This window comes from Empidonax traillii, unplaced genomic scaffold (genome assembly GCF_003031625.1).
Source record: "Empidonax traillii isolate 1590-97213 ecotype Southwest subspecies unplaced genomic scaffold, ASM303162v1 scaffold259:size690984, whole genome shotgun sequence".
Taxonomy (NCBI): Eukaryota; Metazoa; Chordata; class Aves; order Passeriformes; family Tyrannidae; genus Empidonax; species Empidonax traillii.
In genome coordinates, this window is record NW_020955452.1 from 346,825 (window position 1) to 371,479 (window position 24,655).

The 24,655-nt window shown below is 64.9% G+C and overlaps 3 protein-coding genes across 6 annotated transcripts; 2 read left to right on the forward strand and 1 right to left on the reverse strand.

Moving 5' to 3' along the window:
• Positions 1–1,546: 1,546 nt before the first annotated feature.
• On the forward strand, positions 1,547–12,983 carry PLEKHG5 (pleckstrin homology and RhoGEF domain containing G5). Of its 4 annotated transcripts, none has more exons than XM_027889371.1 (21): positions 1,547–1,627; positions 2,909–2,985; positions 4,998–5,127; positions 5,280–5,382; positions 5,463–5,523; positions 5,628–5,719; positions 5,796–5,932; positions 6,009–6,157; positions 7,719–7,904; positions 8,074–8,244; positions 8,318–8,413; positions 8,505–8,555; positions 8,666–8,815; positions 8,891–9,001; positions 9,069–9,218; positions 9,293–9,430; positions 9,710–9,829; positions 9,931–10,063; positions 10,134–10,473; positions 10,547–11,335; positions 11,443–12,983. In XM_027889371.1, exons 3-21 carry the CDS (start codon positions 5,085–5,087, stop codon positions 11,450–11,452), a joined length of 3,030 nt encoding a protein of 1,009 aa, XP_027745172.1. In that variant the 5' UTR covers positions 1,547–1,627; positions 2,909–2,985; positions 4,998–5,084; the 3' UTR covers positions 11,453–12,983. The 4 variants fall into 4 exon arrangements, with proteins under 4 accessions (XP_027745172.1, XP_027745170.1, XP_027745171.1 ...); XM_027889370.1 differs by lacking the exon at positions 1,547–1,627 and having other exon boundaries at positions 2,918–2,985; positions 10,134–10,249; positions 10,331–10,473; positions 11,443–12,982; XM_027889369.1 differs by lacking the exons at positions 1,547–1,627; positions 11,443–12,983 and having other exon boundaries at positions 2,916–2,985; positions 10,547–11,339.
• An 848-nt stretch (positions 12,984–13,831) lies between these two features.
• On the forward strand, positions 13,832–16,310 carry TNFRSF25 (TNF receptor superfamily member 25). The gene is made up of 6 exons (XM_027889373.1): positions 13,832–14,382; positions 14,486–14,614; positions 14,690–14,842; positions 14,932–15,016; positions 15,111–15,178; positions 15,263–16,310. The coding sequence occupies exons 1-6, from the start codon at positions 14,034–14,036 to the stop codon at positions 15,871–15,873; spliced, it is 1,395 nt and encodes a 464-aa protein (XP_027745174.1). The 5' UTR covers positions 13,832–14,033; the 3' UTR covers positions 15,874–16,310.
• A 1,502-nt stretch (positions 16,311–17,812) lies between these two features.
• On the reverse strand, positions 17,813–24,655 carry ESPN (espin; the record flags this gene model as incomplete). Its single annotated transcript, XM_027889377.1, has 11 exons — positions 17,813–19,121; positions 19,358–19,639; positions 19,728–19,873; positions 21,108–21,134; positions 21,422–21,596; positions 21,674–21,835; positions 23,384–23,661; positions 23,734–23,953; positions 24,055–24,186; positions 24,268–24,450; positions 24,548–24,655. Coding segments are annotated over 11 exons (2,985 nt in total), but the record flags the coding sequence as incomplete, so codon positions are not given.

The following is a 24,655-nucleotide window of genomic DNA, read 5'->3' on the forward strand; positions in this document are numbered from 1 at the left end:
GGGAGAGAGAGAATGAGCAGGTCAGCATAATCCTCAGCAAAGCATCCCACCAGCAAACTGAGGACACTTGGTTCTGTGATCAGTGGGAAATCGGTGACAGCACTTCAAATATCAAGGATCCACTAAATAATGTAGGATTAATTTTGCAGTTAGTTGGCATCTGTTACATTTGCAGCAGCAATTTCTGTGGAAATTTCTGGCAAAGGGTGACCAGAAGCAGCAAAACTCTGGGAAGCATATGGTGCCTCCCGGAGAAGATTCTGTGATGAGCTGGGGGGCTGGGATTGTCTTGGCCCAGCTGGTCATCCTGCATGGGGCTGTGTTTTTTCCCTGTTTTAGGAAGTTTTACATGGGGTAGGACAAAGGTGCCAACCTTTGTGGGTTTTAAGCCCTAGCTGGTGCTTTCTTGTTTGCTTGGACTTAGCAGGAGGAAAATGCCCCTGAAGACTCCTGGCTTTCCCTGCGCAGGCTGGGGGCCCCTGCGAGCCCATGGATATGGGGATGCAACCAGGGCTCAGGGCAGCACATTCCTGCCCCCTCAAAAGCCGTCTGGATGGCAGAGCCGCTGAACAGCCCCCCTCTTCATGCCGATTCTTTCCATCACAAGCACGTCTTGTCTCCGTGGCCGAATGTCTTCCATAGACAGCGGAAAGTGAAATTTGTGCAATGTCTGTGGGAGGCTGAAGAAAGGCCCTTTGTGCGCCCCCCGCACGGGCCCTGGGCAGCCTCCAGCAGCACCCTCTGCCGCCCTGCGGCTCCCGCCGCTGGCATCAATGCGTCGCTTGTCCAGAGACCGGGACCCACTCTTAAAGCCAGAGCCGGTCTCCCCCAGTTAGTCCCACTGGTGGCCCCATTGGGGCGGGCACGGCTCTGGGGGGCCCTCCAGCCGTGACCCCAGGATGTTTCTATACTGGAAGAAGAGGGGAGCCTATGAGCTGGAGGCTTTGCCGGCCGGGCTGGCTGGGCTGGAGTACGAGGCAGTGGAGCGGTTTTCCTGGAGCTCTGGCCTGGACATCAGCGAGGAGCTTGGGGGTAGGTGGCTGGGGGGCTTCGAGCAGCCAGGGCTATGGGCTGCTGTGGTCGGCCAAAGCCTCCAGCTGTGGCAACGAGGGTGAGGGGCTGGGAGGAGCTCTTGCTGGAGCAGGGGTGCCACAGGGATGCCGTGGGAATGCTGCAGGTGCAGCTGGGGAGCACTCAGCACACTGCCCGGTGCCACCGGCAGCGCTCCCCCCGGCCCAGGCAGGGTTTGAAGCAGCCGGCTGCCGCCGTGCGCTCGGCTGCGAGGATGATCCGGTTTCAACTTTTTTTCCGTCACCGGGAGCGCCGGGCGTGATAGCACAGCCTGCAGCGGTGGAGGAGGTGAGCGGAGGGAGGGGGGACAGGAGCTGATGGGGACAGGATCCCTCCTCCGGGCCCCGAAGTGGTTGGTGAGGACCCGAACACCCTCCTGCCTCTACCAGAAACCGGGGGGCCCTGCGAGGAGCTCCCAGCCCGAGTGCCCGAGGCCCTGGTGCGTGTGTGACCCGCGGGCAGGGTCAGCGTTTGGGAACGGCCACGCGGCTTTGGCCGTGCCAGCGAGGCTGGTCCCTGGCACCGCCGGCCGCTGCGGGCGGCCTCTAGGTTTTTGGTGAGTTTGGAAAACTTTCCTTTGGGTGCATGAAAGAATTTCTTATTTGCTTCCGTTATTATTCCCGGTAGGTCAAGTGAAACGGCAGCGGCGGGGGGCGGGGGCCAGCCGAGCCCGGGAGCGCTGCGGGGCGGCCGCGCACACAGAGTCCTCATTGTGTCCCCGCCGCGGGGGCGGCTCCCGGTCCCCGCTCCCGGTCCCCGCTCCCGGTCCCCGCTCCCGCTCCCGCTCCCCGGTCCCCGCTCCCGGTCCCCGATCCCCGATCCCCGATCCCCGCTCCCGATCCCCGGTCCCCGCTCCCGGTCCCCGCTCCCCGATCCCCGCTCCCGGCCCCGCTCCCGAGCAGCGACAGGCCTAGCCCTGCCCAGCTGCTCCCGCATCGTCATCCAGCAGCGCCCGTGGTGCCACGGCAGCTCCGGGATCACTCCCAGATGGGAGCTGGAGCAACCAGCACCCATCCGAGTTGCTTTTCCCTCTCCAGGCAGAAGCAGCAGCTTTTTCGTTGCTGCCTCAAAAGGCATTCTATCCCTCAGACTGAGTCTAACCCTGGCCTTGGCCATGGTCCCACTCAGGCCGGCATGGATGCTGTTTTTGTTGGCAGGAAGGATGAGGGAGAGGGGAATGGCGTGGCGTGGAAGCCCCTGTGCTGTTGGGCTGGTACAGCCGCACCACCTGGCCTCTCCACATCCCCGGCATCGGTCCCTCCCCAGCAGGCAGCTTCCCAGCCGTGCATCCCTGCCCGCAGTGGGGCTGCCCTGCCAGAGGGTGTCTGTACTGCTCGTCTGCCTCGAGCAGCCCGTTATTTTTAAACGATTAGATGCGACACATAACAAAAGCCTTCAAAATAGGATTTGTGCTTAAGGCCGATTTAACTGTCAAAGCTTAAAGTGGCTACTAAGCCCCGCTGGGGACTGACAGCGGCAGATTTAGTGTTCCTGCTGCAGCCCCAGGCCGTGCCGGCCCCAGAGGAGCTGGGGCAGGTCCCTGTCCTCATCCTGTGCCTTGGGGTGCCAGGCAGGAGGTGCTGGATTTTGCCTCTGTGGAGCACACAGTGCCTTCCCTCAGCGGGGATGCAGCGCTGACTCCTGGGGCACGGGGCTCCCATTCTTCTGGATGGGCTGTGGGACAGGCAGGGGTGGGCAGAGGTGGCAAGACCAGCTTCAGCTGAGCCTGTGTGCTTTGCCAAGCTCTTAAACCTGGGGTTTGTGTTTATGGGGGTCTCAACATGGCCCTGGGGATGGCTCTCATGGCACCCAGGCACTGATCCTACTCTTTCCACAGACGAACCGTGCCCAGCAGAGGAGACAGCGCTGCGCTGCCAGAATCTCAACTGCACTGGTGAGAGGAGGGCAGCCAAGGTGGGTCCTGCAGGGTGGGGGCAGCGCCGGTAGCTGCCTCCTGGCGTCGGTCTCATGGGTGAGAAGGGGCAGTGGATGGCTCTGCCCAACTTGCTGCTCCCTAAAAGGCTCCTGCCCTAGTCAGCAGCCCCTGGCGTGCTGTGTGCCCCAGCCCGTGCTGGGTGTGCGTTCCTTGCTGGTGTCGTGGTCCGGCTGGCATTTCACGGCATGGTGGCGATTTGCCCATTTTTCCAAGCTGCGGTGATTGGAGTTAATACACTCCAGCCCATCTGCTCCCCTGCTCACTAATGTGAATCCAGGGTGGATTTAGGGTCCTTCCTCTCCCGCTGGCTGGGCTGGGCCGGGCCGGACCCACACCCTGGCTCCCAGTGAGTCCCAGGAGTTTCTGTGTGGGGCTGCAGGCGGTGTCTCTGGTGTAGCAGGCAGGACGGCCCCGGGCGCGCCAGGGGTGTGCCACGGGGCTCTGTTTGCATGCTGGGGTGGCAGGGCCAGTGCCACTGGGGCACACGTGGCACTGGGACGTGGTTGCCCAGTGGTGCAGCTGGGACTGCTGGGATCAATCCACTCAGACCACCCTGCTACTATTACCAGAGACCCCTGACAGCACCTGGCAGGTAGTGGGGGTTTGGTGGGTAGGCTGGTCAGTCTGGGGGCTTGTTCTGCTGTGGCAGGGTGCTGGATCTAGATCCCTTTCTCTTTGTGAGGTGCTTGCTGAGGGGTGGCAAAGCTGTCATGTGCTGGGACTGTGGCAGGGCTTGGATCAGGAGCTGATCCCTGGAGTGGGCAGAGAGGCTTGGCCATCCTGCCTGGCCCCTCCAGGGGGTTTGAGCCCAGGGATGAGCTGTTGGCACAGGGTGGGTGAGGAGCGTCACATACCTGTGGAGTGGCTGCCAAGGGTCACAGGGGAGCCCACTGAGCGAGCACCAGCTGTGGCCGTGTTCTCACGCGCAGCGGTCGTGATGGCCACAGTGGCGTGAGGCACATGGTGGTAGAGGACGAGAGTTGGAGGCACAGGGTGTCCTGGGGCTGTCTTATGGCCTGGGATAGGACACTGGTGGGTGCCGTGGCAGTGGCTGCTGCAGAGGGGCCGACGGCCCCTTGGAGAGCACGAGGGTGGTAGGAGCACGTCAGCTCTGACCTCAGCAGCAGTGGGAGGAAGGAGGGCAGGAAGTGGGGGCGGCTGGAGCTGCACGGGTGCTTCCTCCCCACAGCAGCACAGTGCACTACAGGCAAGCCTGGGCAGGGCTGGCTCCTCCCAGCAGCCCCTTGAAACCATCTATGTGCAGAATGGCGATGAGGGTCCCACATGGGATCGGGATGTGTCAGTGGTGCGGCAGGGCTTGCTGGCAGTGGCTGGTGGCACCACAATCCCCCAGAGCAGAGCCAACTGGAGCCCCCAGTGAGACAGGGCTGGCCGGAGGTCATAGGCCATACACTGTGCTGGGGGCCCAACCGGGGGTTTAAAAATAACCTGCTGTGAATGCCCGGTGGGGCTGGGGCCACGGCCATGGCCGCACACAATCGGAGGAAACGCGCCGGCTTGGAGCATTGTTTGGCCGCAGACGCTCGCTTCCTCCATCCTGCTGTGGGGACATGGCTCTCATCAGCACAAAGGGGCTGTGGAGTGCCAGGCCAGTCTCCCAGGCCACTGGTGAGGTGTGGGGTCACAGGCACAGGTGGCTGTCCCCCAGCTCCCTGTTCAAGCCTTGGCATGTGCAGCTGTCTCAGGGTGTCTGCTCATAGCAGTGGAGCAAGGAGGGGGTCTTGTGGTGCAGAAGGCCTTAGTGTCATCACCATGTCCTGCAGAACCCGCTGTCTTGTGGCTGTGTCCTGCTCATGCTGCTTTCCTCATGCCTGCTCTGGCCTCAGTATTCCCTGTGAGCAGTGTGCCAGCAGCAGTTGGGGACGGGAGAGGGGACTCAGCTACTCACGGTGCTGCCCATCCCTCTTGCCAACATGCCATAGCTGGTGGCCCCGGGCAGGTGCTGCCCAACAAACACGTGTTCCCACAGGAATGCCACCACGTGGAGTGCCGGCAGCTGAGCCACAGCGGCCCCCTCAGCCTGTGTGAGGTCTGTGACGGCCGCCTCCATGGCACCATGCACTTTGATGGCCACATCCGCTTCGACCTGCCCCCTCAAGGTGAGCCGGGCCAAGCAGCAGCACCGCTGCTCCCGCAGCTCCATGGCAGTGGGGCAGCGCAGGGGCGGGAGCGATGGAATGCACTTGGGGCTGGTGCAACACACAGGTGGGGTTGGGGAGGTGTCGCAGCCCAGCTCGGTGTCCGTTTGCAGGCTCCATCCTGGCCCGCAACATGTCGACGCGCTCATGCCCCCCTCGCACCAGCCCTGCCTCCGATGTGGAGGAGGAAGAGGAAGGTCCAGCAGAGAGCAGAGGGTGAGCCCCCGGGCTTGCACGTCCCCTGTGTGACCCCATCCCACAGCGTCCCCGTAACTCTGCTCTCCCTGTGCTCACAGGGAACGCAGGAGCTCGGCATTGAAGCTGCCCAAAAAGAAGGCTTGGCGCAGGCACACAGATGTAAGGCACCAGCCCCTCTCCCCGGGGCACTGGGCAGGGCAGCAGCATGGCCCTGGGGAGTGGGAGGGAGAGACCCCTGGGTGAGCAGCTGCTGCCTCCCCCAGGACCCCAGCAAGGAGTGCTTCACCCTGAAGTTTGACCTTAGCATTGACATCGAGGCAGAGATTGTGCCGGCTGTGAAGAAGAAGTCTCTGGGGTGAGTTTGCTGGGGACAGGTACAGGGACAATGTGGGGACAAATGCAGAGACAGACGTGGGTCTTGTGTCCTGCAGGGAGGTGCTGCTGCCAGTGTTCGAGAGGAAGGCAATTGAGCTGGGCAAGGTGGACATTTTCCTGGACCAGTCCCACACACCACTGTCCCTGCAGTTCGAGGCGTTCCGCTTCGGGGGGCACTACCTGCGGGTGAAAGGTGTGACGGGGGCCTGGCAGAATGCTCAGCTGCCTTGGGGCTCCCAGGGGACGCTGACAACCTGATGCTCCCACAGCCAAACCCGGGGATGAGTTGAAGGTGGAGCAGGCAGTGCGAGATGCCAGGTCGGCCAGCCTGCCCATCCTGCACCCTGCCAGCACTGCTGCACTCCTTGGGCCAGTCCTGGAGCCACTGCCAGGATGCCGAGAGGGCACCGACAGCCTGGTGAGTGCCAGTGGCAGCTCTGGGAAGGAGGAACTGGGGAGGGGATGGTAAGGTGTGTGATCCTTCTGTAGCCATTCTTTCTGGGAAGATGGGTCATGGGGCAGCAATATGTTGTCTTCTTGATGGCCTCATGGGGTGTGGCTGAAGATCCTGCTGGAGTTCCCAAGAGCCACTTTGTCTCCTGACTGTGCCACAGTAGTGTAGCAGCTCAAGCAGTGGTGCCAGCCCCGTGGCTGTGCCAGGTATAGGGTGCCACCAAAGCTAAGTCAAATAGGAGCCCTGGGGGCCCCAGCAGTGGCTGCCACTTGGTGCCACCCTGGCCCTGGGACTCGCCCTGGCCCCAGGACTCACCCTTGGCCGCTGGCTCTCCTCTCCACAGTGCCTGGCAGCTGCTGAGTGCAACTCAGTCCTGCCCCATGGACCCTGTCCCCAGATAAGGCGTGGGGCCGGGCTGGGCACAACTCCTGTGGCAGCAGAGCGTTTGGCCCGTGGAGAGCAGCTCTGCAGGGGCTGGTCAGGAAGACAGTGCTTGCTTCTGTGCCAGCAGGCCCTGAGGGCGGCAAGCTGGCTGTGTGGCCGGGGCTGGTGGCCACCCGTGTCCAGCACTATGATGCCTGGCTGCGGGAGCGGCACAGCCCTGGCAGGGCAGGGGGGTCAGTGGGCAACCAGCCACCCCTGCAGGGGTCTCAGTCCCGACCGCCTTCCTGGAGCCAGGCGGGCACTGAACTGCACCAGGGAGATAGGGCTGGCGGCGGCTGGGGCACCTGGGGACGTGGCAGCACAGTGAGTAAGGGGGACAGTGCCTGTGGTGGCTTTTCCCGCCCGGGTCCGGGGACGTGGCAGGGTGTGGGGCTGTGCTGGTGGTGGTGGCAGCACCATGCCACTTCACAGGGCTCGGTGGCAGGCAGGGAGCCCCTGCCCTGCTGCCCTTTGTGCCACGGTAATGAGATGGCAGCAGCCACGTTCCGGCACAGCCCAGGGACACGAGGGGAGCAGCCGGTGCAGCGGTGCCCGGGGTGGAGGGAGACACTTGGCTGTGACCCAGCTCTTGCGACCGGCTGGGGGGCTTTGATCTCCGCCGGTGAATTGTTCAGCTCTGGTAGCTTATCTGCAAAGAGGGAAATTAGGTTTTCGGCTCTGGCCCCACCTCCTTTTGTTTCGGAGGAGCCTGGCCACAGCCTGCCCGGCCCCGGCTCCACCGTCCGAGCCAGGAGCACGGCTGGACAGGCGGCTTGGCCGGGTCTGCACCCCTCGGGATGCCGTGAGCCCCTGCGCTGCTGGGGCCGCTTGCCCATGGCCAGCTGGGCTCGGCCAGGCAGCACCCGGGGTCCTGCACCCCCGGGGCCCTGCACCCCCGGGATGCAGGTAGGCAGGTCAGTGTGGGCAGGGGAGCATGGCCGGAGGACGCACTGCCCAGGGCTACCATCTGGGTGTCTGTCTCACAGTGCTCGAGGTCAGCCTTTCTGGAGCGCCACGCTGTGCCATGCCACTGTCCCCATCCCAGTGCCATGGCCAGACTGCTGAGCGCTGACCCTGGGGGCACTGACTGTCCCTGCTGCAGGCTCTTGGCCGACGGAGGAAGAACATGACAGAATTCCTGGGGGACACCAGCATTCCCAGCCCTGAGCTGGCCCTGCACATCGGCAGCTCGCTGCCCACCAATGGCACCGACACCTGGAAGAACCGCGCTGCCAGCCGCTTCAGCGGCTTCTTCGGCTCTGGAACCAGCACGGGCTCCTTCGGGCGGGTAGGTTGGATGCAGGCATGGCAAGGGGGCACGGGAGCTGCCTGCAGCTATGCTGAGCAGCTGGGATGGGTCCCCTGGGGCTCGAGCCCCCTAGTTCCACAGACAGGGCAAAGGGGTCTGCGGCACATGCCCACTGGCCTCTGCCCAGCTGCTCTGCCCCCTCCTCCAGGAGACTGAGAAGTTGGAGCAGCTGGCAAACAGGCTGCACGCCTACGGCACCTTTGGGCTGCCCAAGCTGCCGCCCCAGCTCCGCTTTGACCGCGATTCCTGGGAGGAGGACGGGGATGAGGCTGGGCTGGCACTGGAGGACAGCTGGCAGCAGATCATCCAGGGCGCAGAGGTAGGGCTGGGGGCTGGGAGGCCATGGGGGCTCTGCTCAGCCCCTGGCACGGTCCTGACGCTCAGCCTGGCAGGCCCTGTCACGCCGGCAGTGCCACCAGCAGGAAGCCATCTGGGAGCTGCTGCACACCGAGGCCACCTACATCCGCAAGCTCAAAGTCATCACCGATGTGAGTGTTGGTGCTCACACGGTCACGCTGCGCCGTGCTGGGGCCAGGGGCCAAGGCTGCAGCCCGCTAGCTCCCTGCTCTCTCCCCACAGCTCTTCCTCTGTTGCCTGCTGAACCTGCAGGAATCAGGGCTGCTCTGTGAGGTGAGCAGAGAGGGCTGTGGGGGCCAAGAGTGTTGGGGATGGCTCCTCAGCCTGGCAATGCTGCAAGGTGCGAGTGCCATCCCCCAGCACTGCCCACCTCACCCCAATAGGTGGATGTCGAGCGGCTCTTCAGCAACATTGGGGAGATCATCCGGCTGCACTGCGAGCTGTGGCGCAGCGTCATGGCCCCGGTGCTGGCCAAGGCACGACGGACCAGGGCACTGCTTGACCCCATTGACTTCCTCAGTGGCTTCAAGATGGTGAGTGGGGACCCCATGCCATTGTGGAGGGCTATGCCGTGCTGTGGCCCATGGTGACCTCTCTGCACCTCCCAGTTCGGGTCCCTCTTCAAGCCCTACGTGCGGTACTGTATGGAGGAGGAGGGATGCATGGAGTACATGCGGGCACTGCTGCGGGACAGCGAGCTCTTCCGCACCTATGTGACGGTAAGGGGAGAGTGGGTACCGGGGTTGGGACCGGGGCAGTACTGGCACTGACACCTGCATGCCACAGTGGGCCGAAAAGCACGAGCAGTGCAGCCGCCTGAAGCTGAGCGACATGCTGGTGAAGCCCCACCAACGCCTCACCAAGTACCCACTGCTCCTCAAGTCCGTGCTGAAGAAGACAGATGACCCACGCGCCCGTGATGCCATTACCACCATGGTAAGGGTACGGGGGTAGGGGGCAACAAGGTTGGTCCCCCCAGCCCCTCAAACCCACTGCCAACCCCTCCACAGATTAGCTCCGTGGAGCGCTTCATCAACGACGTCAACTCGCGGATGCGCCAGAGGCAAGAGCGGCAGCGCCTGGCCACCATCCTCAGCCGCATTGACACCTATGAGGTGGTGGAGGGCAGCACAGATGAGGTGGACAAGGTAGGCTGGGCATGGTGGAGCTGCCATCCTCTGCCATGTCATGCTGTGCCATGCTATGCAACTCAATGCCACCCTCTCCCACTCAGTGCCACCCTCTCCCACTCAGTGCCACCCTCTGCCACTCAATGCCACCCTCTGCCACTCAGTGCCACCCTCTGCCACGCTGCTGTGCCAACCCTATGTCACTTCATGCCAAGCCACCCCATGCTATGTCACACCATACCACCTTATGCCATGTTATCCCATGCACCCCATGCTGATGCTGGTGGCTCTCGGCAGCTGCTGAAGGAATTCCTCCGGCTGGACCTGACAGCCCCCATCCCTGGCACCTCCCCAGAGGACACCCGGCAGCTCCTCCTCGAGGGCAGCCTGCGCATGCGGGAAGGTAAAGACAGCAAGGTGAGGACTGCAGGGGACGGGGGGGCCTCAGCTGCGGCCCCTGCCCACCTGCCCTCACTAACTGTGCCAACCAGCAACCACGGCCTCACTCTCACTCCCAGATGGACGTCTACTGTTTCCTCTTCACCGACCTCTTCCTCATCACCAAGCCCCTCAAAAAGGCTGAGCGCACCAAGGTGGTCCGGCAACCTTTGCTGGTGGACAAGGTCGTCTGCCGAGAGCTCAGGGACCCAGGTGAGCAGTGCGAGGGGCGAGGGAGTCTGCAGAGGGGGTCCCTGAGACGGCTGACAGCCTCTGCCCACAGGCTCCTTCCTCCTCATCTACCTGAACGAGCTGGGGAGCGCTGTGGCTGCCTACACCTTCCAGGCCAGTGGGCAGTCTTTGTGCCGCAGCTGGGTCGAGGCGGTGCGCAATGCCCAGGTGAGGGGCACGGGGCTGGGCAGGGGACCTGCGGGTGCCCTGTGCACAGCCTGGTCCTCACTGACACCTTCTCTTTCCCAGAACCTGCTGCAGCAGCTGCGGCAGCGCCGGTGCATGGAAGAGGAGGAGGAGGAGGAGGAGGAGGACGGCGGGAGTGGCACTTCAGCTGCCAGTTCACCTACCATCCTCCGCCACAGCAGTGCCAGCACAGACTCACAGCAGTGGTAGGGAACGGGAGGGGGGCCCTGCACACTCCTGGTCTGGCACAGCCCACTCCTTACCCTTCTGCTCCTGCAGCCCCTCTGACGGTTCCACTGAGACGCTCGCCATGGTGGCAGCAGACGGCGGTGATGAGCTCTCCTCCCCAGACTGGGACGCAGGACCCTTCAGATCGACCTCAGACAGCTCCTCCGTTGGCACCAGCACCTCCATCAGCACTGGCACCTCTGCCGACACCTCCACCGGGACCCCCACTCAGGAGCTGCCTGCAGGTGCCCTGCCTGTGCCCCTGCCCCATGGCATGGCCTCCCCGGCTGGTGGCTGCCGCTCATCTTCCATCGACAGTGCCTACGGCACTCTCTCACCTGCCTCCCTGCGGGACTTCAGCCAGCAGCCAGATGGGGTGGCTGAGGAGGGGCGGGAGCCCTCCCTGGCCCCCCCAGCTCCACGGCCCCCCTCACCCCGGCTGCGCCGCCGGACCCCAGTGCAGCTCCTGCCCTGCCCAGCCAGGGTGCTTAAGTCCAAGTCAGAGGCCAGCCTGCCACAGCTCCTGTCCCCCACTTCCCCAGGCCCCTTAAGCCAGAGCCGCAGCCTCTCTGACCTCTGTGCTGGCTCCCCCCAGACTAGCCAAGCCCCTGTGCCCCCAGCTGCCCCTGGCAGCAGTGGCAGCTCCACATCCGAGCTCTCAGAGCCTGAGGAGCCCGTGGAGAGCCCGGCCTCCCTCCCAGGGGAGCTCAGGCGTGACCCCCCACCTCCTGCCCACCGGACCCTCTCGGACCCGCAGTCGGCACAACACCGCAAGCTGACACTGGCGCAGCTCCACCGGATCAAGGCCACGCTGATACTCAACTCCACGCTGACGGCCTCGTAAGCACACGCTACCTGTTCCCAAGGGGTGCCCTGGCCCTCCTGGGGGCTCCCCAGGGGCTGGGTCGCAGCACTGAGGGCATCTCTCTCCGCTATGTGCCTTGCAGGGAGGTCTGAGAGCCGCTGGCATGGAAAGGACAGACACACAGACGCACCAAGGAGCTGCTCCTGCTTCTAACCATAGTGTAATGGCAGGGCTGGGCAGAGCGAGCACTGGGATGCCACCCTGGTGGGGACATGGATGGGGATGCAGACCGGTCCCCTTGGCAAGGATGTGCTCTGGGGCGGGGCTCCAGTGCGGGGCTGGACGTGGCACATGGCTTGTGCTGGACCCTTGTCCACAGAGACGAGAGTTGTGGGGCAGGGGGCCCTGGGGCCGTGGGGGGCTGCAGGGGGCTGTGGGGCAGCTCCCGTGGGAGATGAAGAGATGACAATGTCGGCAGTGGTGAGTGGGAAAGATGCTGAGAGGGATGCTGTGCCAGTGGCATGGTGGGCATGGTGGTGCAGGCAGTGCAGTGAGGAGGCTGGGGCTGGTGGCAGGAGGGGACAGTGCGGGGCTGGGGTGGGTTTGCCCTGTGTGGTGGCAGTAGGTGGCAGTGCCCAAGGCCGGAGTGTGAGAGTTGTGGTGGGAGCCCCCCGTGTCAGGCTGCACTCCACATCCCAGCTGAGCAATAAACCCAGCTGGTGCACGCTCGCGCCCGCCTCGCCTTTCCTTTGGCCGTGGTAGCACCCAGGTTTGGGCAGCACTGGGGTGGGTGAGGCACAGCTCAGGGAGCCCTACAGGGGCAGGTGGAGAGGCGACTGGGGCCAGTTTCAGCCTCCCGTTCCAGGACTCAGGCTGGGGATGGAAACCTGGGGTGAGGGTCAGCGCTGCTCCCTGCACACTGCATCCCCTCCACCAACCCCAGCTACCCTGGATTTGTGCCAGTGGGTGAGGGAGGGTGGCGCTCCTGTCATGTGGTTTCATATCCCCTGGACTCATTTCCAAAAAAGCATTTCCTCCTGCTGTGGTTGGGTGTAAAAGCCTGTGTGGGGAGGGCTGGCGCTCACTCACCACGCATCGCGTGCTGCTGACAGTGGCCATGGGGGGCCGGGGCACCCTGCCTGGGCACTGAGCTGCCCTGACACCCAACTACGCCTGCCACCCTGGTCCCCTCACTGCCCTGGCATGAACCAGCCACATCGGCCACAAGGATGAAGTGTTGCTGCCCTGGGGTGGCTTGGGTGAGTGTGCCGGCATGCGGGTCCCGTGGAGCCCTGACACCAGTCGTGGGGTGCCCCAGGGCTATGGCTGAAATGGGTTTGGAGGAGGGAGGGAGGAAGATGGAGTAACTCCAGCGCCAAACGTGCCAAAAACACTTGCCCCTCTGCTAACATCTGGGACTGGTCTCCGCTGCACCGAAGCGCCCATGCTGTGGCATGGCTACGGGGGCCACAGGCATGGCAACAGCCACAGAGATCGCAGGCACGGACACGACTGCAGTCGGGGAGAGTGTGGGCTCAGTCACGGGGCTTGCAGGTAGGGCAGTGCCACGGGGCCTGGCTGTGTCGACAGCCTGCGGGTGCGGGTCACTCTGCCGGCGGTGGGGCTGCCCTCGGGGCTGGAGAGAGGCTGTCCCGGCACTCGGGCGCCGGGAGCACAGGCCGCGCTGTGGGCAGGAGTGGCGTTGGCGGTGGGAAACTGTGGCTGTGCCCACCCCGCAGCCGGCCATTGGCGTGCCCACCGCTGCTCTGCGCCCGCCGCTCCCCTGCCCACCGGGCACCTGCTCCCCGCGCGGGGCAGGGGCGGCTGCAGGCAGGGGGTGCAGGCAGGGGGTGCAGGCAGGGGGTGCAGGCAGGGCCGTGCCTCGGCGCTGACTCAGACGTGCCGCTGGCAGCCGGGGCTGCAGCAGCCGCCCTGCTCTGCCGCCAGCGCTCTGCGTGCGGGGCGACCCAGCGCGGTTTCCAGTCTGCCGGTGGCGGCGGGTTTAGTAGAAAATGATTCAGCTGCCGTAATCGGGGCCATCACGGCTGGGAAATCCAGCCCCCAGCGAGGAATCCCCTGGTTCCCTGCCCACACTGCCAGCGCCACGGCCCTCCCGGCCCCCTGCCCTGCCCGTGGAAGGTGTATCAGCGTGGGCACCTCCTCGCCGCCCCCACCGGGGCTGTGGGGGCAGTGGGGCTGCCCTGTGTGTAGCACCTGGTACCCCGCGGGGGAGCTGTGACCTACTTTGGGACGCACACACAAGGAGTGATAGCATCGGAGAGAGCGTGAGCCAGGCACGGCTTCCTCTCAGGGAGGAAATCACCTCCTCTGCGAGGGAGATAAACCTCAGGAAAGTTAAAGCTGGCAGAGTTAACCCCCCCGCGCCTGGCTGCCTACACCTCCCTGGACCGGCAATGCGTGGCACCACCAGCAGTGTGCCCGACTCACTCGTCCCCACACCTGGGACAAGGCAGGGGTCCTGTAGTCACAGGTGGTCGAGTTTCCGGGCACCACTCCCCAACGAGCCTGGAACACAGCAGACGTCGGGGCACACGTTGTGGCACAGTGGCCCCCACAGGGCCAGCAGGAAGTGGCTTGCTCGTGTAGGGTGGGAAAGGCAGGGCCCAGGGGCTGCCGCGGGGCATTCCCCACCCTGGGCAACACATCTGCGTAGCTGAGGGGCACAGGGCCACCAATCCAGCCATTCTGCTCTGCACAGGCACTGGTGTCTGCATGGTACTGGACCTGGCTCTGGCTCCAGTAGCCAGGTCCGGGAGTGGAGGGGTGTGGCCGGGAGCGGAGCATGGTGTGAGGGCCGTGCCCCATGGGTCCATGGCTCCTGGGGCACCCTGGCTGCCTGCAGCCCTGCTCTCTCTCTGCCCACAGGTGATCCTGGCAGTGCTGGGGCTGGCAGCCAGTGAATCACAGCCCCCAGGGTGGCAGAACCACACCATACTGCGAGGACAGAGGGTCCTGGTGCAGCCACTCACCCGTCTGCGGAGACATGCCACCAGACACCCCTGCCCTGCTGGCATGAATTGGATCGAGAGTACTCACCAGTGCTGTCCCCAGTGTCCTGCAGGTGAGCTCTGCCTGGCCTATGTGGCGTGGCATGGCACGCTGTGGCACCAGAAGGTGCATTGCCCCACATGGCTATGCTTCCTGTCACTCCTCTGTCCCTGCAGGGATGTATCTGCACAAGCCCTGCACAAGCCACAACAACAGTGTCTGCAGGCCCTGTCCCACTGGCACCTTCCTCTCCCAGCCCAACACCTTCACCAAGTGCCAGGCTTGCTACGAGTGTGACCAACAAGGTGAGCTGGGATCACACCATGCCATGCTGTGCCGTGCAGCACAATGCTGTGCCACTCACTACCTGCTTTCTACAGCTTTCCAGAGCGTTCTGAGCAACTGCTCGGCCACCAGCAACGTCGCCTGTGGCTGTGAGCCTGGACACTTCCGTCACTGCCTCAGCACGGGCTGCAGAGAGTTCGTATGTCAGAAGTGCCAGCCCTGCACTGGGCGCCTCATCCAGCGGCCCTGTGAGTGCTGCTGGTCTCCCTGCGGCACGACCTGCTGGCTGTGCCACCTCTGGCTGTGCCATTCTCCCTCATGCCCACCCTCTCTCCAGGCTCAGAGACGAAGGACACAGTCTGTGACAGCAGATGCAAGCCTGACTTCTACACCGAGGGAGATGAGTGCCGGCCATGCCACATGTAAGCACCGACCTTCACTGTGTCCCAGCTGGGGACAGGTGTGGGGCCTGTGGCATGGCACAGCGTGGTGCCCACGGCTCCCTTCTCCTTGCAGGAGCACTCTGGATACATGCAGCAAAGAGTGCCAGCAAGTGTGTGGCAGCAGCAACAGCAGCAGTCAAGGTACGAGGGTGATGGGGCTGGGGACAGCGGTGTAGGGTCGTCGTGCTCTGCAGTTGACGGGAACACTCCTGCTCCTCCTTGCAGACTCGGGTCTGGAGTACATCCTTCTGGGACTCAGCGGGCCCCTCTTCCTGGGTGCCCTTGCCATCTACCACAAGAGGAAGAGGCTCCGGCACGATGCCCTGGCACCCGGTCCCCTCCCCATGGCACAGGCAGCCACCTCCATGGCTGGGGCTGTGCCCACACCACGGCGCCAGTTCAGTGGCCGGGGGTGGGACAGCCTGTGCTGGACCCAGCCATGCTCTCCACAGGGGACAGACCGTGCCACTGTCACGGTGAGGCAGAGCCCCAAGCACCAGGCCCTGCTGTGTGAGCAGCCCAACGATGAGGGGGAGCCCTCTGCCCCGCCAGAGCCCCGCAGTGCCCTGCTGCAGGGCAGCCAGCTCTATGCTGTCATCGACGCAGTGCCAGTACGGCGTTGGAAGGAGTTCATGCGGATGCTGGAGCTGCGGGAGGCGGAGATTGAGCTGGTGGAGCTGGAGGTGGCCCACATCCGTGACCAGCAGTACGAGATGCTGAAGCGCTGGTGCCAGCAGACCAGCGCCACGCTGGACCGCATCTTTGCTGCACTGGAGCGCATGGAGCTGGCTGGCTGCGCCGAGGCACTGCGCCAGAGCCTGCCAGCAGGGCCCTAGCCCCCAGCGTCACCGCCCTGGCACCGGAAGGTCCTGGCACCTTCACATCTCACTGGGTGCCTCGGCTGTGCCATACCCCTAAGTATTGTTACTTATGCCGTGTAGACATTTTATGTCACTTTTACATCCCCTTCCTACCCATTGGCCCCCTCTATTTATGTCCCCCTGCTCCCAGGGCTGGGAGGGACCCCACACCCAGGCAGTTTGGCTGCCTGGCCACTCGCGGGACGAGCGGGCACCGAGCCCACTGCAAACCCATGGGACAGTTCTCAAGGCTGCCCGCTGCCGGGCGTGCCTGTCCTCACCCCAATAAAGTGGTGTGTTTTCCATCCGCTGGCCCCTGCCCTTCCTCACAGGGCTGCACCGGCCAGACACTGAGGCAATGCTCAGGGCCACCACTGGTGATGTGACCACCACAGGTGACGGGCGATGTGGGTGCTGGCAGAGATGCAGGTGGTGTGGGTGATGGGGATGATTGTGGTGCTGTGGATGAAGGGGGCAGCACGGTGGGTGAGCATGGTGTTGGGACAGGGGTGGTGTGGACAGCCCCAGGAAGGCGAGGGGCACTGCTGGCAAGATTTATAGTTTTAATTGCTGGAAAGGCAGGTGGTCTGAGTGGAGATGAGCCAGGAGCCAGCCTCGAGCGGCTCTGGAGGGGCAGGAGTGGGGGTGAGCGTGCTGCAACAGCGAGCAGTGCCAGTGGGGAGCGCAGGGAGCTGGGCAGCATGGCAAGCCCAGCTGCAGTGGCCGAGCCAGGCAGCGCACAAGGAGCCGTGTGCCCTACCCCACGGCAGCTCACTTTGCAAAGGGCAGCACGGGGTGGCGGTAGGCTGGTGACAGTGGGATGGAGACTATGGGTGCCTGGGGAGGTGGTGGGGACTCCTCTGGGTTGGGATATGTGGCCATCCATGGCGGGAGGAGGGTGCCGAGGCATGTTGTGGTCCATCAGGGGACCCGCCGGCCTCCTCCCACCGTGAAGAGCCAGGCGTGGCGTGGCTAGTGCTTGGCTATGTCCCCCTTCTTGAGGATGATCTGTCGCTGCCAGGGCGCCAGCTTTGTCTCATCGTACCCGAGAGTCCTTAGCTTTTCTGACTGCTCCTTCTCCTTCTCCTCCTCCTCCCGCTTCAGCTTCTCCTGCTCTTTCCTGCTCAGCAGTGGAGGGCACGGGGCGCCGCGGTCACCAGAGCCGCCAGAGCCACCGTGCCCACCTGCCCAGGGAAAGGGCTTGTGGCACTCACCGTTTCTGCTCCCTGTGAAAGTAAAGGGAAGAGTGGGGTTAGCAGAGCTTCAAGGGTGACCAGTGGGTGCAGCATTCCCTGGCTGCAGCTCACCTCTCTTCCTCCAGCTTCTTACGCAGGATGTCCCTCCTCCAGGCCGGCATGCTGGCCAGACGCGCCTCCTCCTCCTTCTCCTGCAATAGACAGCTGTGTTACTGGCGCTGCTGGGAGCCCACCCTCGCTGCTGGTACCATGGGGCCACAGCATCATCCTGGTGCTTGACATCGCATCCTTCTGGCAGCTGGGCTGAGCCATACTCCTGGCATGGTGCTGGTGGGGTTCACCACCACGCAGCTCGCCGACGCGCCCCTTGCTGCCCACCCTCCACTGGCGCGGGGAGGAGGAAGGAGCATGTGGCGTGGCCAGCCTTTGCAGCACACCACAGCTTTATTGCACGACACGCGGGGGCCCACGCTGCCCCAGCACCACAAATGCCACACCAGAGGGGAGTGCAGCCCCGCTGCTGCATCTCCCACACAACACACAGCCACGGCAAGCAGCACACTGCAACCTCGGCCCGAGGCCACACAGAACAACACCCAGCCCTCTGCCAAGCCGAGCTGCACCACGGCACTGCCAGAGCCACAGAGGCAGCCGAGCACATCCGGCCACCAGGTCCTGCTGCTCACAGCTGCCCCCTGAGCCTGTTCCTTCTCCCCATGCCACACCGCTGGTACAGCCCACAGCATCCTGCTGGGCTCAGGTGTCAGACATCTCTGCCTCCTTCTCCTTCCAAAAGGAGAAGCTGCGGTCGATGAAGCGGCAGACGTCCTCCTCGCTGAACTCGCCCAGCTCTGGCACTGGCACCGGCACTGCTGCCACCTGCCCTTCTGGGGCCATGGCAGGGGGTTCTGGCAGGCTCTCTGCCACTGCCACAGGGTTATCCCCAAAAAACTCTTGCACAAGGTCCTCAAAGCCATCAAGCCAGTGTCGGTGGCCAGCCTCGACCCGCTCCAGCACGGTGCGGTGGAAACGGCGGACATGGTGCCAGCTGTGGCTGCCCAGGCGGTCAAACATCTCATAGCAGAGAAGGTGACGGAAGCGCCGCTCCTCAGGGCTGAGTGGCATCTCCAGCAGCTGGAAGTAGCCCAGCATGAAGAGGTCGAGTGGGAGGCTGTCGTGGGGCATGGGTGAGCCACCGACATGGGGCAGGAAGTGCTGGGGCCAGTACAGCACCGTGGTGCGGCTCAGCCGCCGGATCTGACGCCCTGGCACTCGGCGGGCGACACTCCTCCAGCGGGCCAGCAACCGCCCTGCCGCAGGCCGCCGCCTCCCTGCCCGCCGTGGCCGCTCCTCCCCAGGCACTGCCGCTAGTGCCCGCTTCTTCCAGTGCTCCAGGAAGAGGAAAACAGCACGCTCCTTGCACCCCTTGGTGTGTTCGCGTGGGCTGCTCGGCTCTGGCAGCGCTGATCTGCTCTGCCGTAATGCCCCATCCCCATACTCCTCCTCCAGGATGGGCTGGCGGGTGCTGCCAGGCGGCTGCACCCACTTGCGCTTGGTGACCCTGGGGAGGGGTGGGGAGGGCCCCCCCGGCCCCTCGTAGTTGGCCTTGAGGCTGCGGACAGAGACGCCGCAGCCCAGGATCTCACGCCGAGCATCATGCTGGGCACTGGGGCTGCCCACTGCCCCCTCTGCCCTGGGGGCTTCCTGGTCCCTCCGAGTGGCCGGTGGCACAGCCATGCTCCTCGGCAGTGTGGGGGACTGGCTGCTGCGGGCAGGCACGTCCTCACGGGTGAGGGCAAAATGCCGGGGTGCCGGGGTGGCGGACAGTGGCACAAAGGGTGGCAGCTCCTCCTCTGGCTGCCTCAGCAGCGGCTGCCTTGGCTGCACCTCGTGCATCACCCGCAGGCTCCCCAGTTGCCTCTCCAGGTGCCGCATGTCCTCCTCCCATGTCAGCTGCCCTGCAGGTGCTGGCGTGCCCCCGCAGGCAGGTGGCCTGCGCTGGCACAGCGGCGGTGACTGGCTCCCGGGCTGCGTCGGGAAAGAGGGCAAAGGTGCTCTTGAGGCTGTGCCACGTGCGCTTTGTGCCACCACCACCACCACGTGTGGCGTCCCCAGGTGTAATGCCCCTGCATGCAGGTGGGGTGGTCCCCCCCAGACCAGCTGGAAGCTGGAGGCGAAGCCACACACACCATTTCACCAGGTCTCGAGCTGCTTGGGCCATACCCACGCCGCGCTCGCCGCCGCAGCACGGGGGACCCCCCTACCTTGCGCCGCTGCTCCTCTTCCTCCTGCATGCGGAGCTGCAGCTTGCGCACCATCACCTGCCGCTTCCACTCGGGAATGGGCCGGCCCTGCTCGTCCTGGCTCGGCACCAGCGCCTCCACCTCCACCGCTGCCCCAGCACCTGCTGCAGGCACCGGTGAGTTCCCATTTAGCACTGGCTCTGGCGAGCCCCCTGCCAGGCAACGTGGTGGCCCGGCAGCCTCGGGGGTGGCTGGTGGGGTGGGCGTCCTGGTGGGTGACGGGGAGGACACTGGCGACTCTGCCTGTGGAAGGAGGGAGGGAGGGTGGTGGGCATTCGCCATGCTGTGTGGCACCGTGCCACTGGCTCCCCAGGCCCCCATCACCACCTACGTTGGCCCCTGCCTGGCCGCTGCCGGAGAAGACAGTGGTGAAGCCTTTACTCTGTGGAGTTGGCTTGAGGCTCTTCCCAGCCTTGATCTCGGCCAGCAGCTCTGAGTTGTCACCAGTGGGGGTCATCATGTTGAAGGACTTGGTGCCTAAGAGGAGGCAGAATGAGCATTAAGTGTCCTGCCAGCAGCAGCTACTGTCCCCCTGTATCCCCCATCTGTTTTCAGGGCACAGGGGCGGAGGGGTGTCTGCACCCCCACCATCCAGGAGCCCCTGGGACCTCACTGAGCAGCATCTCAACACCCAGATCACTGAGTCCATAGGAACAGCTCCATGTCATCCAACTCCTGGGTCCATGGGACCCCGCTGGAGCAACCCCGCAGCACTCAACAGCCTGCCACCCTAGCTCCCCAGATCCATCAGACCAGCACTCCAACACCAGCTTACTGGGTCCATGGCACCCTGCTGGAGCAGCACCCCAGTACACCAACACCCAGCTCCAGCAGCCTCAGCCCCAAGTGCCACCCCGTGCCCCTGAAGCACTGTGCTGTGTGTGACAGCAGTGACCTGCCTCTGGAGGGATGACTCCAGGCCAGCGGCAGCCCTGGCACTGCAGGACAGCCCTACATTCCCCTGCAGCCCCCAGCAGCCATGCACTGACAGCCCAAGACACCCCCACTTCCAGCCCGGAGCCCAAAGGGCTGCGTGGCACCAGCACCCTGGGTATGCTCATGCCACTGCTCATGCCACCCGCCCTGCGAGCACCCACCGTCTGTGCCAGCCATGCGTGGGTCCCTAGCAGCCCATGGTGCCGTGCCAAGGCAAAGCCCCTTCCCTGCAGCTGGTGCCCGCAGCTTGCCCCCCTCGGCTGCAGCACGCTGGGGCCAGATGGCTGCAGGTGCTGAGGGCCCAGCGGGGCATGCACGCTGCCATCCAGCGCCGGCTGAAACCCCCCAGCCCCGGGAGCCGGCGCTAATAAAGCGGGTGCCGAGCGATGGCCAAGCCCGCCGGCTGTGGTCAGCAGCGGGGGAGCGGCCGGTGTGCTCACGTGGAGGGGTCACGCTGGCCGGCTGAGAGCAAACAAAGGCCCTCTGTGTGCAGGGCCGCGGGGGCCGTGGGGCCCCGGCTGCCAGCCCAGCCGTGCCAGCCCTGCCTGGTGGCTTCGGCAGCCCCGCACCAGCGCTCAGCCTCCCGCGTGGCACCGCTGGCCACCGACGCGCAGCGAGGGCTTGGCAGCAGGAGGGCTGCGGGCAGTCACTGGTCCCAGCAGCCGTCAGTGTCCTGTGGCTGCAGCACAGGACTCTGCTGGGTCAGGCCCCTCTGGCTGTGCCCCGCGCCAGGGCACCCCCTGAGCAGGGAGGAGCGCGGGACCGCGGTACTTACTCTTCATCTGCCTGAGCGCCTTTCCTCCTAGGGAGAGAAGCAGAGAGGCGGCGCAGGGTGCGTGGCAGAGGAAGGATTTGGCCACCGTGAGACAAGAGAGAAGAGAAGCGGCCAGCAGTGAGAGCAGGAAGGGGCGAGCGGGCGTGAGGGCCCCCGCGCCGACACCGGAGGAGAGAAGGACAGAAAGGCCATCAGGAGCCGCACGTCCAGAGTGCCACAGGAGGAGACGTGCCAAGGTGGCTGGTGCCACAGTGCAGCCAATGGGACAGTGCCCGAGATCACTCCCCATGCCCACTTGTGACCCCACCACTTACTTCCCGTGGAGGAGGAGGAGCGGCGGGGGCCGGCGGGGGTCTCGGCCTGCGGGGGTGGTGGTGGGGGCGTTGGGCAGGTGGTGTCGGGCAGTGGTGGGGGTGGCGGTGGGGGTGGCAGCTCAGCACTGGGCTTGCTCTCCCCATTGCGCATGGTGTCCGCCGAGATGGGTGATGCCTGGGAGAAAGCACAGGCAGGCGTTGCCTGGTGCCGGTGCCAGTGAACCGGGCACAGGCTCGTGGCATGGGGCTCACCTCTTCGCTGTGCGCCATTCGACGGGGGCTGGGCTGCTCAGCCGTGACGTGCCCCAGGTGCTTGTAGTAGTCACCGGTGCTCGGCTGTTTGCCGAAATTCCTCGACCGCCTGCTGGAGTCAGCCCTGCGCAGACCCTCGGGACTGGTGTCACGCGATGCCAGCTGCAACAAGGAGCACATCTCAGTACCACCGTGCCTGGCTGTGACCGTGGGGCAGAGCCATGATGGAGCAGGGCTGTGCCAGCAGTGGCTGTGGGGCAGATGCAGGGCTAGTGGGGATGGCAGGTGTGTGCCCAGGGTCTGTTTAGCACACGGCTGTACCGGGGTTGCATGCCATGGTGACAGTGCGTGGCATCAGTGCCTGGCACTGTGACCCCTTAGCCTGTGCCCGGAATCCTGGCTGAGCCTCCCCTGGGATAACCCCCTGGGAATAGGAGTGCCGAGCCTCAGCCCAGCGGATTACCGGGAGCTTATCCCGCGCGGGGCTGGGGCCCAGTTCCAAACTTCCCTCTGAACAGGGCTCTCAGGCAGTGCAGCCTCAGCTCACCCCGGTGCATTCCACAGCGGCTTTTGCGGGCGGTGCTGCTGCCGAGTGCCGGCACTGCAGGGGGCTGTGCCTGTTTCCTGGATTTGGGGTACCCCTGCAGCGTGGCCCCGCTCCCCTTGCTGGGGGCCCCACTATTTGCATTTCCCCGTGAGCCACCTCCACCCATGGCATTTTCACTGTGAGTCCAGGTGCTTGCTGCCACTGCCAGCCCCAGCTAAGTCAACAAGTGCCAGCTTGGTGTTTCCTGCTCCGGCTGCCGTGGGCGCTGGGCCAAGCCCGGCTCCCACTCCGGCAGCCCCAGCCCCAGTCTAGCACAAGGGTCCATGCCATCCAGCCCCATTGCGTGGGGCACCCACACTGCTCTGGCACTGCTCTGGCAGACGCCTGCACCTCCCCAGGACAGTCATTACCCTGGTAAGTGCTAAGGAGCGAGGACTGTGCACAACGAGCCCTATGAAATCCCAAGTCCCCCACGCACGTGGCACACACTGCTCCACCGAGCCCCCCGCCCCATGTGCCCCATCCCCTGTGCTGCTGGGCTTTGCCAGTGCCCTGGCCATGGGGCCATGGCCGTGCACCAGACTCCCGTCCCCATAGGGGTGGTGAGAGCCATGGTAGGGTGTCAGGACAACCCCAAACCTACTGCATCCCTATGACCCCCAGCCCGCCACGGGGGGCTGCACCCCTCTTACCTGTGCACGCCTGGCTGAGCCCTCTCAGCTCCTGGCAGCACTGGCTGTGCCACCCGACACCTGTGGTGCGGCTGACACTGGAGCCGGCCGCTCGGGTTACCGCCTGCACTGCTGCCCACGCCCAGCTCGGTGTGGTGCTGATGGCACTGCCAGGGCTGCATGGGCGCGGCTGCCATGGCACGGTGCTGCCAGGTGCTCCAGCCAGTGCAGTGGTCAAATGGGGCTGCCCAGTGCCATGGAGCAACCAAAGCATCGCTGGCTTCCTTGCTGCTGGTTGCACCCCAGGCCCCCCAGTGTGTATGCAAGTATTGCAGGCATATAGCCTTTAGCTGAGACTGTCCCCTCTCAGAACAGGCAACAGCTCCTCAGAGAGGATGGGTGCCTGGTAGCATGTCCCCCAACGTGGCATGTCCATGTCCCCTGAGCTGTGCATGGGATGTGGTGCAGGGGACACCCTGCATGGGGCCGTACCTCTCGGCGCAGCGCCTGGCTCTCCACGTGACGCAGGTTGTTCTTGGCCCGCACATAGATGTCAGCAGTGTGGGGGACGGTGGGGGGCGCGGGTGCAGGGTAGCCAGGGGGTGGTGGGGGTGGTCGGGTGCTGGGGGGTGGGGGAGGTGGTGGGGGGAAGGCAGGGGGTGGCGGCGGTGGGGGGCCCTCGCCTGCTGGGCCCCGGCCCCGCGGCCGCGTCTCAGGATCCAGCATGTCCATGTACGCCTGCATGTCCGCCAGCGCCGGCTCAGGCACCCCTGCACAGGGCAGGGGGTCAGGGGGGGCTGGTCCCATGCCCCCCACCCCGCGCCCTCCGGCCCCGCACTCACGGGCGGCAGGGGCCCCGGGGGGGCCGCCCCTCTTCTCCCCGGTGCTTGACTGGCTGGAGTGGCAGGAGTCGTAGTTGGAGAGGGTGCTGGCAGGGGAGCCCACCTCGAAGCGCGCCTGGGGCACCGATGCCGTGGTATTTGGCGATGACATGCCCGAGTCGGGCTGCCGGCACTCCCCATCTGCTGAGGGGTCTCGCGACAGCACACGGTGCTCCACGCTCTGCTGGCACAGCCATGGGGTCAGGCAGCAGGGCGGGGGCAGCAGGGCCCTGTGTGCTCCCTGTGTGCTTCCCACACACTTGGCCCTGGGCGCTGCCGTACCATGTTCTCCACGGTGCGCAGGTACTGGGCGCAGTGGCTGTGGCCGTTGTAGTCGGCGAGGTCGGCCGCCGTGTAGCCATCCTGGTCACGGATGCTGAGGTCGGCACCGTTCACCACCAGGATCTGGCAGCACTGGGGAGAGTGGGGGGGCATGACAGGGCTGGAGGGAAGCCCCCACCTTGCCCTGACATCCCACTGGCCATCAGCACCCACCTCCAGCTCGCCATTCTCGGCAGCGTCGTGCAGCGGTGTGCCACCCCAGCTGTCCGTAGTGATCTCCCCGCCGTGCAGCAGCAGCCAGCTCAGCACCTTGGCATGGCCACGACTGGCAGCAAAGTGCATGGCTGTGGCCCCCTCAGCGTCCCGCTCCGACAGACTCACGGTCGTGAAGCTCATCTGTGTGGGCAGGGGGACTGAGCGCTTGTGCAGTGAGCCCCATGCCATGCCACTTCAGCGTGCCGTGCCCACCATGCCATGCCCCAGCAGCGCTTACCAGCCACACGATGACAGTGTTGTGGCCCATCTGGGCAGCGGCGTGCAACGGGGTCATGCCGTCATGGGCGCGCGCATGGGGGTCAGCCCCACAATCCTGCACCAGGTA